The following is an 18,445-nucleotide window of genomic DNA, read 5'->3' as shown; positions in this document are numbered from 1 at the left end:
AACAAATACAATATGATCTCACTTAGATGTAGGAACTACGGTAGTCAAATGCATAGAAGCAGAGACTAGAATGATGTTTTCTAGGGGCTGGGGAGGGAGGAAGATGGGAGGGGAAGTTCATAGGGTATAAAGTTTTAGTTACACAAGATGAAAAACTCCAGTGATGTGTTATACAGCTTAGTGTCTATAGCTAATGATACTGTGTTTTATACTTAAAATTTTCTAAACTTAATTTTTCTAAGAGGGTAGATCTTATGTTAAGTGTTATTCACACACACACACACACACACTCAAATCATAAAGAGGGCAGGAGGATATTTTCAGATATGATGGATACGTTTATGTCCTTGATGGTAGTGATAATTTCATATGTATATGTTTATTTTTAAACTTATCAAGTTATATACATAAAATATGTATTTTTGCATGCTTTTTACATGATGACCATCCCTCAGTAAAGTGGTTAAAAAAAAAATCAACATCGCTAGACATCTCAGCTTTTCTGAAAAATATTATCACCCTTTTCACACAAGATATTCACTTCAGTTAAACTGGTTTCAAAAGAGTCTTTAAAAAAAAAAAAAAAGAATAACCACTAACTAGACTGGGTTTCGGATGGCATCATTGACTCAACGGATGCGACTCTGAGTGAGCTCCGGGAGTTGGTGATGGACAGGGAGGCCTGGCGTGCTGCAATTCATGGGGTCACAAAGAGTCGGACACGACTGAGCGACTGAACTGAACTGAGACTGGATTTCTCTACATTGAGAGTTTCTATAGTTAATCTTACAGTAGGCTTTTGGAAGGGAAGAGAAATATAAATCAAAAAGGGAAATGAATGTTGAGAGAAGAGAAAGGATCAGGAAGTAACAAAGTATAACTCCTGGCAGATGCCAACATACAGCATGTCTTGAGGTAAAGTCCATGGTCTCCAGATCTCCAGAGTTCTAATTACTCCCTCCAGATCCCCAAGTGGCCTTATTCATTTGTATTCCAAGTTTAGACCTAGGCGACAAGGGGGTTTGGGCTTCGCAAGTGGCATTAGTGGTAAAGAACCTCCCTGCTAGTGCAAGAGACTTAAGAAATGCAGATTTGACCCCTGGGTTGGGAAGATCTTCTGAAGGAAGGCATGGCAACCCACTCCAGTGTTCTTGCTTGGAGAATCCCATGGACAGAGAAGCCTGGAGGGCTACAGTCCATAGGGTGGCAAAGAGTCAAACAGTACTGAGTGATGACTACAGCTACTACTAACCTTGCTCCTAGGAGGCATTATGCTATAATCATCTGTGCAGAACCTTGCTTATTTCCCAGAATTGGAGTTGTTGAGTCAAAAGATAGGTAGAAATGAAGGGGTTTTGATAAACATCAACCACCTACCTTCTAAATTTTGTGGCCATCCAAAATAAATCCTCATGGGGCTTCTTTATCCCAGGAATCCTTGTCAGATCCTGCTTGGGAGTGCTTCTAAGGTTGTCATTCCTGGAACCTCAACTTCTATGGGAAGCAGGTGCCTGTTGCTACTCTCTGGTGAGTAGAAAAAAGAATTCTCCCCACCCTCCAGTACCCTGCATACCCCAGCTTTGGTTGCTTTCCAGAATTTGGCACTTTCTCCAGAAATTCCTGTGTGTGTGTCCTACTCCAAACTCTGATACCAAGTCTCTTAATTGCTCTCCTCCAAAGCAGAACTGGGACAAAAACTTGGGTTCAGTTAATTTAGGCTTCCCAGATGGGGCTAGTGGTAAAGAACATGCCTGCCAATGCAGGAGACATAAGAGATGTGGGTTCGATCCCTCAGTGGGGAAGATCCCCTGGAGAAGGGCATGGCAACCCACTCTAGTATTCTTGCCTGAAGAATCTCATGGACAGAGGATCCTGGTGGGCTATGGTCCATAGGGTCCCAAAGAGTCGGACACAACTGAAGTGACTGAGCACAAACACACGTTTGGGAAGGAATCCCAGGAACGCTTTAGGAGCCTTTGGGAAGGGAAGCCAAAGAGGGAAGAGAGAAGAGTGGCGGTGAGGGGTTAGCACTGTGGGTAACTGGCACTCCAGTCCTGCTGGGTATCCTTTCAGTATGTAATGTGCCTTAGAAGGGCAAGGAAGCTGGATTATGTGTCCTCCAGTCCTCCTCCCGTGCTTCTTGACGCCCTTCACGGGCTGCAGAAAAACATCCTTTTACAGAAGGATACAGTAAGTTATCTGCTTACTGTGCAACCCCTCCCTGGGTAGGCGTAGGGGGCATGGCAAGCATCTGACATGCCGACTGACCACTATGTGGGTCCGAACTTGGAGGATCATTGCTTAGCATATTGTAGTAACTGGAACCTACCCCCCTGTCTGCTCTGAGATTTAGGGACTTCAAGATAATAAAAAATACCATTGGAGGAATCAGACACAGTTTAAGGCTAGGCAGTTTGTAAGCAGTTCTTAGAGGCAAGCACGTGATGGCCATTACTTTATGCCAGAAGTGAACATATTTTTTCTTCCTGTAAAGATCCAGGTAATCACTATTCCCAGCTTTGGGGGCCATTTTGATCTCTGTCTTAATGCCTCAACTCCTTGTTGCTTTATAAAAGCAGCCACAGAGTGGGACAGGTCTTTTGGAATTTGTCTAGTGGGGTTTTCATAAAACTGCACTGGAAATCCCCCTACAAAAAAAAAGTAAATAAATAAATAAGAGCAGCCACCGACCTTTTGTGAACTGATGGGCACTGTCGTGTTCCAATAAAGCTTGATTTATAGACATAGGAATGTGAATTTCAGGTAATGTTCGCATTCCATGCATGCAATATATTCTCCTTGATTAAAAAAAAAATTTAAAAACAACTAAAAACTTGGCAACCCACTCCAGTACTCTTGCCTGGAAAATCCCATGGATGGAGGAGCCTAGTAGGCGGCAGTCCATGGGGTCACTAGGAGTCGGACACAACTGAGCGACTTCACATTCAATTTTCACTTTCATGCATTGGAGAAGAAAATGGCAACCCACTTCAGTATTCTTGCCTGGAGAATCCCAGGGACGGGAGAGCCTGGTGGGCTGCCATCTATGGGGTCGCACAGAGTCAGACACGACTGAAGTGACTTAGCAGTAGCAGCAAAAACAATTCTTAGCTCATGGGCTGCACAAAACCAGGCAGAGGTCTGCATTTGGCCCAAGGCCATAGTTGGCTGACCCCTGTCCTATGGTCATATTTCTTCTTTATGTGTCAAAAATGCATTCACAAGGAAAATGCAGAGGCTTGAGGGGTTTTTTTTGTTTGTTTTTTGTGTTTTTTTTGGCTATGCTGGATCTTCATTACTGCTTGCAGACTACTTTCTAGTTATGGTGCACAGGCTTCTCATTGCAGGGGCTTCTCTTGTTGTAGAGTACTGGCTCTAGGGTGCACGGGCTTCAGTAGTTGTGGCGAACTGGCTTAGTTGCCCCATGGCATGCGGGATCTTCCTGGGCCAGAGATCGACCCTATGTCCTGTGCATTGGCAGGTAGATTCTTGACCACTGAGCCACCTGGGATGCTCAATGAAGTGTCTACAAAAGCCCCAAAATGATGGGATTCTGAGAGCTTCTGGGTTGGTGAACACATGGAGATTTGAGGAAAGTGGTGCCGAGAGGGCACGGAATCCCCACTCCCTTCTTCATACCTTGCCCAGTGTATATCTTCCATTTGGCTCTTTCTGAGATATATTCTTCTATGTGTGCATGCCAAGTCATTTCAGTCATGTCCGACTGTGACCCCATGGACCGTAACCCACCAGACACTTCGGTCCACGGGATTCTCCAGGCAAGAATACTGGAGTGGGTTTCCTTGCCCTTCCAGGAATCTTTCCACCCCAGGGAAACCCGTGTCTCTTATGTCTCCTGCATTGGCAGGCAGGTTCTTTACCACTAGTGCCACCTGGGATGCCCAATATCCTTCTACAATAAACTGGTAATCCAGTAAGCAAATGGTTTCTCTGAGTTCTGTGAGCTGCTCTAGCAAATTAATTGAATCCAAAGAGGGAGTTATTGGAATATCCAATCCATAGCCAGTTGGTCAGAAGCCCAGGGGACAACTTGGAATTGTGATGGGCATCTGAAGTCTTTGGGACTGAGCCCTTAACCTGGGATACCTGGTACTCTTTCTGGGGAGTTAGTGCCAGAATTGAGTTGAGAGGGACAAATTCAGAGGTTGGGATTGACATATACACACTACTCTATATAAAATAGATAGAGGAATTCCCCATTCCAGTGGTTAGGGCTCTGCATTTCCACTGCAGGGAGCACAGGTCTGATCTTTGGGATCCCAGGTGCCATGCTGCATTACAAAAATAAAAAGTAGATAACTAATAAGGACCTATTTTAGGCTTCCCAGGTAGCATTAGAGGTAAAGAATCCACCTGGCAATGCAGGAGACATAAGCGATGTGGGTTTGATCCCTGGGTGGGGAAAATCCTTGGAGAAGGCCATGGCAACCCACTCCAGTATTCTTGCCTGGAGAGTCCCATGGACAGAGAAGCAGGGTGGGTCCATAGGGTCACAAAGAGTTGGACACAACTGAAGCAACTTAGCATAGCACAAGGACCTATTTTATAGCACAGGAAACTCTTCTCAATACTCTGTAATGATCTATATGAGGGAAAAAATCTAAAAAAGAGGTGGGGGGAGAGAAAAAGAAAGAACTGAGTTTAATTATAGGATACCCAGCTGGTGTCAGAGGATTGCTTATTGTTGTGGGAACTCCCGTCGTCCCCCACACACACTGGACTTGGGTGTAGAGTCTCTGATAGCTGTAATCAGTACTGTATGATGCCCTTCTGTGACATTAGTGTTTACAGCCAATCTAGAAGAATCTACAGTGAAGCTAGCACAAGTATGACTTGACAAGAGGAGACAAAGATGCCGACTCACTCAGGCTTCAGCCAAGCAGAGCCTCAGGGCATCTCCCATCTGCTTTATCTCTGCCCTCCTTCTTCTAGGTCTCAGCATCCTCCTGGCTCCGTCAGGATTGGAAGCAAAGGAGGCTGGAGGTGAGTGTGTTGCTACTGTTCAGTTGCTCAGTCATATCCTACTCTTGGAGATCCTATGGACCGCAGAGCACCAGGCTTCTTTGTCCTTCACTATCATTGCAAATACTTCATACTTCAATGAGAAAAGAGACACCTTGATTTGTTCTTGTAGTTGCATACATGAACCTCACTTTTCTACACTATTTGCTTGTTGGTTATCCTCCTTGTGTTTCCTTTTTCCAGCCCTCAGTTGTTGTTTTTCAGTCACTAAATCATGTTTGACTCTGCAACCCCATGGACTGCAGCACACCAGGCCTCCCTGTCCTTCACCATCTCCCAGAAGTTGCTCAAACTCATGTGCATTGAGTCAGTGATGCCATACAACCATCTCATCCTCTCTCAACACCTTCTCCTCCTGCCCTCAATCTTTCCCAGCATCAAGATCGTTTCTAATAACTCAGCTCTTCACATCAGGTGGCCACCGGATTGGAGCTTCAGCTTCAGCATCAGCTCTTCCACTCAATATTCAGGGTGGATTTCCTTAAGGATCAACTTGTTTGATCTCCTCAAGAGAATCTCAAGAGTCTTCTCCAGCACCACCAGCCCCCAATAGTGAAGTTGCTCAGTCGTGTCTGACTCTTTGCGACCCCGTGGACTGTAGCCTATCAGGCTCCTCTGACTAGCCCCCAAAACATGTAGCCAAAAACAGCTTTATTGTTACAGTTTTTTTGTTGTTGGTGTTAACTATTCTGGTTAGCTGATTCATATCTAGAATGAGAAGCTGGTTTATTTTTAATCCACTGACTCAGTCAGTCCATCACTGTTTGAGGAAACTAGTCCTTGGGGAAGAAGACCTTGAAAACCAGCATGTGCTGTGCAAAAAGGATGCTAGTGGCCAGAGAGAGCCCTCAGTAAGGAAACACAGGTGCTGAAACATGGAAGTTCTACTGACGAGCAAAAGTGGTATTGGTGGCAGAGGTGGGGAGTGGGTGGGGCGTGCTGAGCATCTATGCTCAGCAGTAGGATGGCTTCCAAAAGGATGACAGTAAGCTATTCCCAAGAGGAGGTTCTTGAGACTGCAGCATGTGGTACTTCATAGGTGCTCAATGAATATTTCTTGAATGAAATGAATGAGCAAGCAAATGAATGGATTCTATGTTCCTTGCAGTTTCCTGTCCTCCGTGCCCAGAAAATGCTAACTGCCTCCGTGGCACCTGTGTTTGCAAAGATGGATTTCAGTCTGTGTCTCAGAGGTGGTTCTTGAAGTCCGTTCAGAAATGTGAAGGTAAAGAAGCCCGCATTCATCTTGGCGTTTGAAAGGGACCAGGAGCAACCCTCTTAGTCTCAAATACTGTGTAACCTACTGGTGCTGGTACTGCAATGGTACAATGATATTACAAAATAGAAAATATCAGCACTGCCTCAATATCCCTATAGAAGTCCCCAGTCCTTGCCTTCTTTTCACGTGCATCCTAATGCTGGCTTCAGTACAGTTCAGTTCAGTTCAGTCGCTCAGTTGTGTCTGACTCTTCGCGACTCCGTGAATCACAGCATGCCAGGCCTCCTTGTTCATCACCATCTCCCAGAGTTCACTCAGACTCACGTCCATTGAGTCCATGATGCCATCCAGCCATCTCATCCTCGGTCATCCCCTTCTCCTCCTGCCCCCAATCCCTCCCAGCATCAGGGTCTTTTCAATGAGTCAACTCTTCTCATGAGATGGCCAAAGTACTGGAGTTTCAGCTTTAGCATCATTCCTTCCAAAGAAATCCCAGGACTGATCTCCTTCAGAATGGACTGGTTGGATCTCCTTGCAGTCTAAGGGACTCTCAAGAGTCTTCTCCAACACCACAGTTCAAAAGCATCAAATTTTCGGTGCTCAGCCTTCTTCACAGTCCAACTCTCACATCCATACATGACCACAGGAAAAACCATAGCCTTGACTAGACGGACCTTAGTCGGCAAAGTTATGTCTCTGCTTTTGAATATACTATCTAGGTTGGTCAGAACTTTTCTTTCAAGGAATAAGCGTCCTTTAATTTCATGGCTGCAGTCACCATCTGCAGTGATTTTGGAGCCCCAGAAAATAAAGTCTGACACTGTTTCCACTGTTTCCCCATCTATTTCCCATGAAGTTTTGGGACCAGATGCCATGATCTTCATTTTCTGAATGTTGAGCTTTAAGCCAACTTTTTCACTCTCCTCTTTCACTTTCATCAAGAGGCTTTTTAGCTCCTCTTCACTTTCTGCCATAAGGGTGGTGTCATCTGCATATCTGAGGTTATTGATATTTCTCCCGGCAATCTTGATTCCAGCTTGTGTTTCTTCCAGTCCAGCGTTTCTCATGATGTACTCGGCATATAAGTTAAATAAGCAGGGTGACAATATACAGCCTTGACGTACTGCTTTTCCTATTTGGAACCAGTCTGTTGCTCCATGTCCAGTTCTAACTGTTGCTTCCTGACCTGCATACAGATTTCTCAAGAGGCAGGTCAGGTGGTCTGGTATCCCCATCTCTTTCAGAATTTTCCACAGTTTATTGTGATCCACACAGTCAAAGGCTTTGGCATAGTCAATAAAGCAGAAATAGATGTTTTTCTGGAACTCTCTTGCTTTTTCGATGATCCAGCGGATGTTGGCAATTTGATCTCTGGTTCCTCTACCTTTTCTAAAACCAGCTTGAACATCAGGGAGTTCACGGTTCACATATTGCTGAAGTCTGGCTTGGAGAATTTTGAGCATTACTTTACTAGCATGTGGGATGAGTGCAATTGTGTGGTAGTTCAAATCCCTTATGATTATACAGTGGAAGTGAGAAATAGATTTAAGGGACTAGATCTGATAGATAGAGTGCCTGATGAACTATGGAATGAGGTTCGTGACATTGTACAGGAGACAGGGATCAAGACCTTCCCCATGAAAAGAAATGCAAAAAAGCAAAATGGCTGTCTGGGGAGGACTTCCAAATAGCTGTGAAAAGAAGAGAAGCAAAAAGCAAAGGAGGAAAGCAAAGATATAAGCATCTGAATGCAGAGTTCCAAAGAATAGCAAGAAGAGATAAGAAAGCCTTCTTCAGCGATCAATGCAAAGAAATAGAGGAAATCAACAGAATGGGAAAGACCAGAGATCTCTCCAGGAAAATTAGAGATACCAAGGGAACATTTCATGCAAAGATGGGCTCGATAAAGGACAGAAATGGTGTGGACCTAACAGAAGCAGAAGATATTAAGAAGAGGTGGCAAGAATACACGGAAGAACTGTACATAAAGATCTTCATGACCCAGATAATCATGATGATGTGATCACTAATCTAGAGCCAGACATCTTGGAAAGTGAAGTCAGATGGGCCTTGGAAAGCATCACTATGAACAAAGCTAGTGGAGGTGATGGAACTCCAGTTGAGCTGTTTCAAATCCTGAAAGATGATGCTGTGAAAGTGCTGCACTCAATATGCCAGCAAATTTGGAAAACTCAGCAGTGGCCACAGGATTGGAAAAGGTCAGTTTTCATTCCAATCCCAAAGAAAGTCAATGCCAAAGAATGCTCAAATTCCTGCACAATTGCACTCATCTCACATGAAAGTAATGCTCAAAATTCTCCAATGCTGGCTTAGTGAGCCCTGATATTGGCTTGGTTTTTCTTCAGAGAAAAGTGGAGTTCTCAGGACCCTGGACTCTTAAAGTCTCAAGCACTGGTGATTTTTTTTTGGGCGGGGGGCAGTTTCTGAGGATTTCACAAGGGCAGGGAGAATTTCTTTTGTTTATCACTCAATACATAGGAAAAAGAACAATATCACATGGCAGATGCCCAACAAATAAGTGTTCCCCAAAGGAACAAATGAATAAACTCTCTCATCACTCAGCATCTTTCGTGATGTGGTTCCAACTTAGCTTTTCAGTTTCACTTTTCACTGCTCTCATCAGCTCTGGCCAAATCTCTTTTTCATTTCTACAAATTCTAAAGGTCAATCTAAATGCCAAGGGAAATACCACTCCTGAATCCTAATTGCTGGAACTGGTTAACTGTTTGATGGCACTGTCATGTCAATTCATGAGGTGAAACAGAAAATAGTAGACTATTTAAGATGTATTTATTCCTTTTTAACTTCATTTTACTGTGGCAAATGTATAAATTACAGTTTACCGTGTTGCTCAGTTGTGTCCAACTCTTTGAGACCCCATGGACTGTAGCCCACCAGGCTCTTCTGTTCATGGGATTTCCCAGGCAAGAGTATTAGAGTGTGTTGCCATTTCTTCCTCCAGGGGATCTTCCTGATCCAGGGATCAAACCCACGTCTCCTGTCTCCTGCATAGGCAGGCAGATTCTTTACCACTGAGCCTCTTGGGAAGCTCTACCAGCTCTACCATCTCTACCATCCAACCACAGAACTTTTACATCATCTCAAATGGAAACTTTGTACCCATTAAATGCTAAATTCCCATTCCTACTCCTCCCCAGCCCTTGGCAACCACCATCCTACCTTCTATCTCTGTTAATTTGACTCCTTTCAGTTCAGTTCAGTTCAGTCGCTCAGTCGTGTCCGACTCTTTGCGATCCCATGAATTGCAGCATGCCAGGCTCCTTGTTCATCACCATCTCCTGGAGTTCACTCAAACTCACGTCCATTGAGTCCGTGATGCCATTCAGCCATCTCATCCTCTGTCGTCCCCTTCTCCTCCTGCCCCCAATCCCTCCCAGCATCAGAGTCTTTTCCAATGAGTCAACTCTTTGCATGAGGTGGCCAAAGTACTGGAGTTTCATCTTTAGCATCGTTCCTTCCAAAGAACACCCAGGACTGATCTTTAGAATGGACTGGTTGGATCTGCTTGCAGTCCAAGGGACTCTCAGGAGTGTTCTCCAACACCACAGTTCAAAAGCATCAATTCTTCGGCGCTCAGCTTTCTTCACCCAGTCCAACTTGCACATCCATACATGACTACTGGAAAAACCATAGCCTTACTATACCGACATTTATTGACTCCTTTAGGGCCCTCCTATAAGTGGAATCATATGATAATGTATTTATTTATTTGTTTAAATTGTTTTTTTCAATTATAGTAAAATATGTATAACGCAATTTACCATTTTAATCAGTTACTGTTATTCACTGTTATTCATTGACTATTTTGTTATTGTACTTCACTGTTACTTAGTAAATTCACACTGTTGTGCAACCATTGCTGCCTTTCATCTCCAGAACGTTTTTCATCTTGCAGAACTGAAACTATTTCCCAGTTAAACATTAACTTCCCTCTTCTCTTCCCCTCGCCCCTGGTACCCACCATTCTACATTCTATCTTGGAATCATAAAATATTGGATGTGTTTTTTTTAGATGTTTTATTTTGAAACAGTTTGAGACTTAAAGAAAAACTGCAAAACAGTTCAATGAATTCTGTAGAGCTTTTACTCAGTTCGCTAAGGTCAGCTAATGATATGACAACCATCATACAGTGAGCAAAATCAGAGGGTGAATAATAGTACAATAATATCAACTAGACGAGAGACTTTATACAAGTTTTACCAGTTCTCCCCCTAAAATCCACCCCCTTTTTTTTCTGTTCTAAGAGCCATTTCAGGGTCTCACATTGCATTTAGTCATCTCAGTCCTGCCTCATCTAATCTGTGGCAGATTCTTAATCCTTCCTTGTCTTCTGTGATCTTGATCCTTTTGATAGGACATCAGAGAAGGCCTTCTGAACTTTATTCCACTCAACAGTGCATCCTAGAAATTACTTTAGCTTTATAAAGTAACTTCAGGAGAATTGTCATCTCTATACTGAATCATCTTAACCAAGGACGGATGTTCTGGGTATATTTATAAGTGATGTTGGGTAGTAGAGATCTCATGGGCAAGGGAAAACAATATGGTTTTATGAGAATAAAAAGTGATATTTTCTAATGATATTTTCTCTTGATTCACAGATATTGATGAGTGTGCAAGAGGGCTGGCAAAGTGCAAGCAGAAAGCATATTGCAGAAATGGAATTGGAAATTACTACTGCAGCTGTGTCCCACATTATCCTCTCTTCAACTGGGTGGCTAGTATATTTACAATTAATTATGCAGAATGTTATGGTGAGAATCTCCAAGTACTCCAGTAATCAAATACTCCACCATGAAAAAGGAGACAGGAGAAGATCCCTTGAGAGTTTCACCAATTTCAGGCTAGGGTAACAGGGTAGAGATCTGTCCTGGCCCTCACCCTTCAATCCGTTGTTATCCTTGGTAACCATTTCCTGGGAGATTTCACTCAAGCCCATGGCAACAGTCACCATCTCCAAGTAGATACCTTTGTTGTTGTTGTTCAGTCATGTCCGACTCTTTGCGACCCCATGGACTGCAGAACACCAGACTTCCCTGTCCTTCACTATATCCCTGAGTTTGCTCAAACTTATGTCCATTGAGTCAGTGATGCCATCCAACCATCTCCTCCTCTGTCATCCCCTTCTCCTCCTGCCTTCAATCTTTCCCGGCATAAGGGTCTTTTCCAATGAGTCAGCATTTCACATCAGGTGGTCAGTGTCCCTTAAAATACAATGCTAGGTAGACAACAACTGATTGTTATTATCTCAGTTAACACGTGTTTCTTTGGGAAGGGTTTCCCACACCCCAAACATGGTCTTTTTCTGTATACTGCCAAAGTGTCTCATCCTATGTATTAATATGCTGGACTCATAATCACTCAATTATTTGCTTGGCAACTTTGCCATAGGCTTCGGACTCCACAAGGGAACATATTTTGTCTCTCTTTTTAAAAAACTGGAGTATAGTTGCTTTACAATGGTGTGTTAGTATCTGCTGTACAATGAAGTGACTCAGCTCTGTCTATACACATATCTCCTTCCTCACACCCACCTCCATTCCACCAATCCAGGTTATCGCAGAGCACTGAGCTGAGCTCCCTACACTGTACTGCATGTTCCCACCGGCTATTGGTTTTACACACGATAGTGTATTTAGGTCAGCCCCAGTCTCCCAGTTCATCTCACTCCCTCTACCCCTTCAGTGTTCACATGTCTGTTCTCTATTTCTGCCGTGAAAACAGACTCATCCATAAATTTTTCTAGATTCCGCCTAAATGTGTTAATATACAGTATTTGTTTTTCTCTTTCTGACTTACCTTACTCTGTATGACAGACTCTAGGTCCACCCATGTCTCTACCAATGACCCAATTTCATTCTTTTTGTTGGTTTGTTTTGTTTCTTCTACTTATTTATTATTATTTAATATTTAAATTTTATATTTAATCTGAAAATGGATTTTATCTTAATTCTTATTTTTGTTCACTTTAAAGAAATTATTGTTTTCTAGATTCCACTGTTTCTGATGAGATGTTAGCTATCAGTCTAATTGGTTTTCATTTGAATATAATCTCTTTTTCTCTTTGTCTTTGATTTTTAGCAGATTTTTATTTGAGGTTTTTAAAAAATTTATTTTGTTTTAATTGAAGGATAATTGCTTTATAGAATTGTGTTGTTTTCTGTCAAATCTCAACATAAATCAGCCATAGGTATATATATATCCCCTCCCTTTTGAACCTCCCTCCCATCTTCCTCCCCATCCTACCCCTCTAGGTTGATACAAAGCCCCTGTTTGACTTTCCTGAGCCATACATTAAATTCCTGTTGGCTATCTATTTTACATATGGTAATGTAAGTTCCCATGTTACCCTTCCCATCCATCTCACCCTCTCCTCCCCGTTCCCCATGTCTGTTCTCTATGTCTGTTTCTCCATCATTGTCTTGTAAATAAATTCTTCAGTACCATTTTTCTAGATTCCATATGTATGCATTAGAATACAATATTATCTTTCTCTTTCTGACTCACTTCACTCTGTATAATAGGTTCTAGGTTCATCCACCTCATCAGAACTGACTCAAAGGCATTCCTTTTTACGGCTGAGTAATATTCCATTGTGTATATGTACCACAACTTTTTTTATCCATTCATCTGTCAATGGACATCTAGGTTGCTTCTATGTTCTAGCTATTATAAATACAGCTGCAGTGAACATTGGGGTACTTGTGTCTTTTTGAATTATGGTTTTCTTAGGATCTGTGCTCAAGGGTGGGATTGGTGGGTCATATGGTAGTTTTATTTTTAGCTTTTTAAAGAACCTCCCATACTGTTCTCCATAGTGGCTATATCAATTCACATTCCCATTAACAGTGAAAGATCTTAGCATCTGTCTCTTTATTCACCTAAGTTTATAAGATTTAGCCTCCTTCTTTTTCTTTTAATTTAAATTCATTTATTTTAATTGGAGGCTAATTACTTTTAGTAGATGCTCCATAAACACCACTGACTGAATTTTTGAATGAGAAACCCCATCCTAATTCCCTTTGAAAATTCTACCTTGGAAGAGATTTGGGAATTCTTAGAATGAAATTAGGATGCTATTTGAGTGCAGAAGGAAACACTCAACTTGAATGTGATTGGAAGAAAGATCTATGTTAGAGTGTGTTATTCCCCATATTTCATTTGACTGTTACTTTTCTTTCTCAGAGGATGCCAATAATGAGACACAAGTACCAGGGGACATTTGGGTAAGTAAGGTGCAGCCTAGGTTTGAAAAACAATCAGTCTTACCATACCTTCCTCCTGCTCAAATACTACCATGGCTCTCTGTGACTTTAGTTGTTGTTATTGTTCAGTCGCCAGGTCATGTCTGACTCTTTGCAGCTCCGTGGACTGCAGCATGCCAGGCTCTCCTGTCCTTCACTAACTCCTGGAGTTCTCTCAAATTCATGTTTGTTGAGTCAGTGATGTTATCTAACCATCTCATACTCTGTTGCCTCTTCTTCTTTTGCCTTCAATCTTCCCCAGTATCAGAGTCTTTTCCAATGAGTTGGCTCTTTGCATCAGGTGGTCTTCCAATGAATATTCAGGGTTGACTTCCTTTAAGATTGACTGGTTTGATCTCCTTGCTGTCCAAAGGACTCTCAAGAATTTTCTCCAGTAACACGGTTCGAAGATATCAAATCTTTGGTGCTATGCCTTCTTTATGGTCCAGCTTTCACATCTGTGCATGACTACTGGAAAGACCATACGTAGTCTTGACTACATGGATATTTGTCAGCAAAGTGATGTCTTTGCTTTTTAACATACTGCCTAGGTTTGTCATAGCTTTCCTGCCAAGATGCAATCGTCTTCTAATTTCATGGCTGCAGTGACCATCAGCGGTGATTGTAGAGCACAAGAAGAGGAAATCTGTCACTTGCCCTTCTGTTTGACATTAAGTGATGGGACAGGAGGACATGATCTTAGTTTGTTTTAATGATGAGTTTTAAGCCAGCTTTTTCACTCTTCTCCTTCACTCTCATCAAGAGGCTGGCTCACTCAACCACACTTTTTTAAATTTAAATTTATTTATTGTAATTACTTTACAATATTGCATTGGTTTTACCATACATAGACATGAATCTGCCACGAGTGTATATGTGTTCCCAATCCTGAACCCCCCTCCCACCTCCCTCCCCATACCACCCCTCTGGGTCATCCCAGTGCACCAGCCCCAAGCATCCTGTATCCTGCATCCAACCTAGACCGGCAATTCATTTCTTATATGATATTATACATGTTTCAATGCCATTCTCCCAAATCATCCCACCCTCTCCCTCTCCCACAGAGTCCAAAAGACTGTTCTATACATCTGTGTCTCTTTTGCTGTCTCACATACAGGGTTATCGTTACCATCTTTCTAAATTCCATATATATGCATTAGTATACTGTATTGGTGTTTTTCTTTCTGGCTTACTTCACTCTGTATAATCAGCTCCAGATTCATCTACCTCATTAGAACTGATTCAAATGTATTCTTTTTAATGGCTGAGTAATACTCCATTGCGTATATGTACCACAGCTTTCTTATCCATTCATCTGCTGATGGACATCTAGGTTGCTTCCATGTCCTGGCTATTATAAACAGTGCTGCAATGAACATTGGGGTACACGTGTCTCTTTCAGTTCTGGTTTCCTTGGTGTGTATGCCCAGCAGTGGGATTGCTGGGTCGTGAGAGTTGGACTGTGAAGAAGGCTGAGCACCAAAGAATTGATGCTTTTGAAGTGTGGTGTTGGAGAAGACTCTTGAGAGTCCCTTGGACTGCAAGGAGATCCAACCAGTCCATTCTGAAGGAGATCAGTACTGGGATTTCTTTGGAAGGAATGATGCTAACTAAAGCTGAAGCTCCAGTACTTTGGCCACCTCATGGGAAGAGTTGACTCATTGGAAAAGACCCTGATGCTGGGAGGGATTGCGGGCAGGAGGAGAAGGGGATGACAGAGGATGAGATGGCTGGATGGCATCACAGACTCGATGGACGTGAGTCTGAGTGAACTCCGGGAGATGGTGATGGACAGGGAGGCCTGGCATGCTGCGATTCATGGGGTTGCAAAGAGTCGGACACGACTGAGTGACTGAACTGAACTGAACTGAAGGCAGTTCTATTTCCAGTTTTTGTAAGGAATCTCCACACTGTTCTCCAAAGTGGCTGTACTAGTTTGCATTCCCACCAACAGTGTAAGAGAGTTCCCTTTTCGCCACAGCCTCTCCAGCATTTATTGCTTGTAGACTTTTGGATCACAGCCATTCTGACTGGCATGAAATGGTACTTCATTGTGGTTTTGATTTGCATTTCTCTGTTAATGACTGATGTTGAGCATCTTTTCATGTGTTTGTTCGCCATCTGTATGTCTTCTTTGGAGAAATGTCTATTTAGTTCTTTGGCCCATTTTTTGATTGGGTCATTTATTTTTCTGGTATTGAGCTGCAAGAGTTGCTTGTATATTTTTGAGATTAGTTGTTTGTCAGTTGCTTCATTTGCTATTATTTTCTCCCATTCTGAAGGCTGTCTTTTCACCTTGCTTATGGTTTCCTTTGTTGTGCAGAAGCTTTTAATTTTAATTAGATTCCATTTGTTTATTTTTGCTTTTATTTCCAGTATTCTGGGAGGTGGGTCATAGAGGATCCTGTTGTGATTTATGTCGGAGAGTGTTTTGCCTATGTTCTCCTCTAGGAGTTTTATAGTTTCTGGTCTTACATTTAGATCTTTAATCCATTTTGAGTTTATTTTTGTGTATGGTGTTAGAAAGTGTTCTAGTTTCATTCTTTTACAAGTGGTTGACCAGTTTTCCCAGCACCACTTGTTAAAGAGATTGTCTTTAATTTATTGTATATTCTTGCCTCCTTTGTCAAAGATAAGGTGTCCATAGGTGTGTGGATTTATCTCTGGGCTTTCTATTTTGTTCCATTGATCTATATTTCTGTCTTTGTGCCAGTACCATACTGTCAACCATACTTATGTATATTCCTGCTTTTCAAAATTTCAATAACCATCTACCTAATTACTTTTATTTCTTTGAAAGGAAACTCTGAGGAACAATGGAAGCAAAAACTACATTGCAAAACAGGTGACCCAACTACTTCAACATGTAGAATTGACCATATGGAATCAGAGTTTTGTTTCTCCAGGAAAACATGAAGATTCTGTACTTGACATAGGTAAGAAACATTAAGCATTAGTTTTAAGACCAGAAAATTTTATGAAAGTCATCTTTCATCAGACCTTGTGTTAATATGTTCACATATCATGAACAGAGTTCTCTTAAGTGATTTTTCCCAAATGCAGAAGATCGCTCCCAGGTAAGTATTCCTTTGGAAAAGTTTTATTTTTTCCTGTTAAAAATTTAAAAATTGAATTATAGTTGATTTATATTATTGTGTTAGTTTCAGGTGTATAGCATAGGAGAGCTTCCCAGGTGGCACTAGTGGTAAAGAACCCACCTGCCAATGCGGGCGACATAACAGATGTGGGCTCAACTCCTGAGTCAGGTAGATTCCCTCGAGGAGGGCATGGCAACCCACTCCAGTATTACTGCCTGGAGAATCCCATGAACAGAGGAGGCTGGCTTCAGTCAATGGGATTGCAAAGAGTCAGACATGACTGAATTGACAGCATGCCCACATGCATATATAGCATAGTGATTCAGTACTTTTGCAGATTACATTCCATTGTAGATTATAATGAGATATTGGGTATAATTTCATGTGCTATTCAGTAAATCTCTGTTGCTTATCTATTTTATATAATTGTAGTTTGTACCTGTTAATCCCATAGTCCTATTTTATCCCTCCCCACTGCCTCTCCCCTTTGGTAACCATACATTTGTTTTCTGTGTCTGTGAATCTGTTTCTATTCTGTACTTACACTCATTTGTATTATTTTTTTAGATTCCACATGTAAGTGTTATCTATTGTATTTGTCTTTCTATGACATTATTAAATATTATATTCTCTAGGTCCATCCATGTTGCAGCAAATGGCAATATTTCATTCTTTTTAATGGCTGAGTAATATTTCAATATGTACCATATTTTCCTAAGTCAATCATCTGTTGATGGGCACTTAGGTTGCTACCATGTCTTGGCTATTGTGCATAGTCCTGCTGTGAACACTGGGGTGAATGAATCTTTTCAAATTAGAGTGTTTGTTTTTTCTGGATCAACGCCCAGGAGTAGAATTCCTGGATCATATAGTAGCTCTATTTCTAGTTTGTTTTTTTAAATGAAAACTCTATTTCTTGGAAAACTTTTAAATGCTTAGCTTCCCTTGCTTAAAAATATTAGTTCTCCTTTCCCCAGGCGCCCCATTACACATTGTTTAAAGAAAACTTTTCCCTTTAAATATTCTGTGGTAAAGGCTGAGCTTGCCTAGTTTAGTGCCAGCTCTGGGAAGCATAACAGTCTTCTCTCTTCCCTTGAGTTGTGTGACCTATAGGTGTTGCCTATACTTTCGACACTTCATCTCCACCAGGCAGAAATGTTAGGGGAGGACCAAATGGTCTACCTTGCATGCAGTAAATAAAATGACTAGTAACAGATCTGTCAAAGAAGGGAGTTGTTAGCAAGTTTTTTAGGCATGAGAACTGAGCAAAGCAGGACTCACTTTCCTAATGTTTCCAGTTTATGAAACCAAGAAGTGCAATGAGACAAGTGAGAAGACTGTTCTAGAAGCTGGAAACAACACGATGGATATCGACTGCCCAAATGCTTTCAAAGGAACCACAAGAGGTACTGTGTCTAAGATGACCTATACTCTTGACCTATAACTTCTAGGCACTGTTATCTCATTTCTAGGTGATGGAGCCAAGCTTCCAAAGCATTCAAGGTAAGAAGACTCTTCTGGTAGAATTAGTTAGTGCCTTGACCACTAACCAGGCAATTTTGAGGACACAGTTTGTATGGACTTTGTGATACACACGGAGGTTCAAACAGGGATTCCTTGACTTAGCTCCTTAAAAGGGATGGGCTTGTGCACGCTCAGTTTCATGTGCTGATCCAAAAAGCTTACTCTTTAAAAAAAAACTTTATTTTTTAAGTGAAGTCCCTGGTGGCTCAGCTGTAAAGAATCTACCTGCAATGTGGGAGACCTGGGTTCGATCCCTGGGTTGGGAAGATCCCCT

General features: G+C 41.9%; 1 protein-coding gene and 1 non-coding gene across 2 annotated transcripts in view; both read left to right on the top strand.

Moving 5' to 3' along the window:
* Nucleotides 1-1,496: 1,496 nt before the first annotated feature.
* LOC138086185 (putative adhesion G protein-coupled receptor E4P) overlaps nucleotides 1,497-18,445 on the top strand; it is a 34,927-nt gene continuing 17,978 nt past the window's right edge. Inside the window, exons 1-7 of the mRNA XM_068980995.1 lie at nucleotides 1,497-1,527; nucleotides 4,954-5,004; nucleotides 6,152-6,268; nucleotides 10,907-11,059; nucleotides 13,491-13,531; nucleotides 16,350-16,485; nucleotides 17,946-18,053. Coding sequence (XP_068837096.1) covers nucleotides 1,497-1,527; nucleotides 4,954-5,004; nucleotides 6,152-6,268; nucleotides 10,907-11,059; nucleotides 13,491-13,531; nucleotides 16,350-16,485; nucleotides 17,946-18,053 — 637 coding nt within the window. The remainder of the gene's footprint in view (nucleotides 1,528-4,953; nucleotides 5,005-6,151; nucleotides 6,269-10,906; nucleotides 11,060-13,490; nucleotides 13,532-16,349; nucleotides 16,486-17,945; nucleotides 18,054-18,445) is intronic.
* LOC138086700 (U7 small nuclear RNA) lies at nucleotides 2,585-2,649 on the top strand. Its single transcript, XR_011145409.1, has one exon. It is a non-coding gene; the product is annotated as a U7 small nuclear RNA (small nuclear RNA).

The sequence above is a fragment of the Capricornis sumatraensis genome, chromosome 9 (assembly GCF_032405125.1).
Source record: "Capricornis sumatraensis isolate serow.1 chromosome 9, serow.2, whole genome shotgun sequence".
Taxonomy (NCBI): Eukaryota; Metazoa; Chordata; class Mammalia; order Artiodactyla; family Bovidae; genus Capricornis; species Capricornis sumatraensis.
This window is presented reverse-complemented; position numbering and strand designations above follow the sequence as displayed.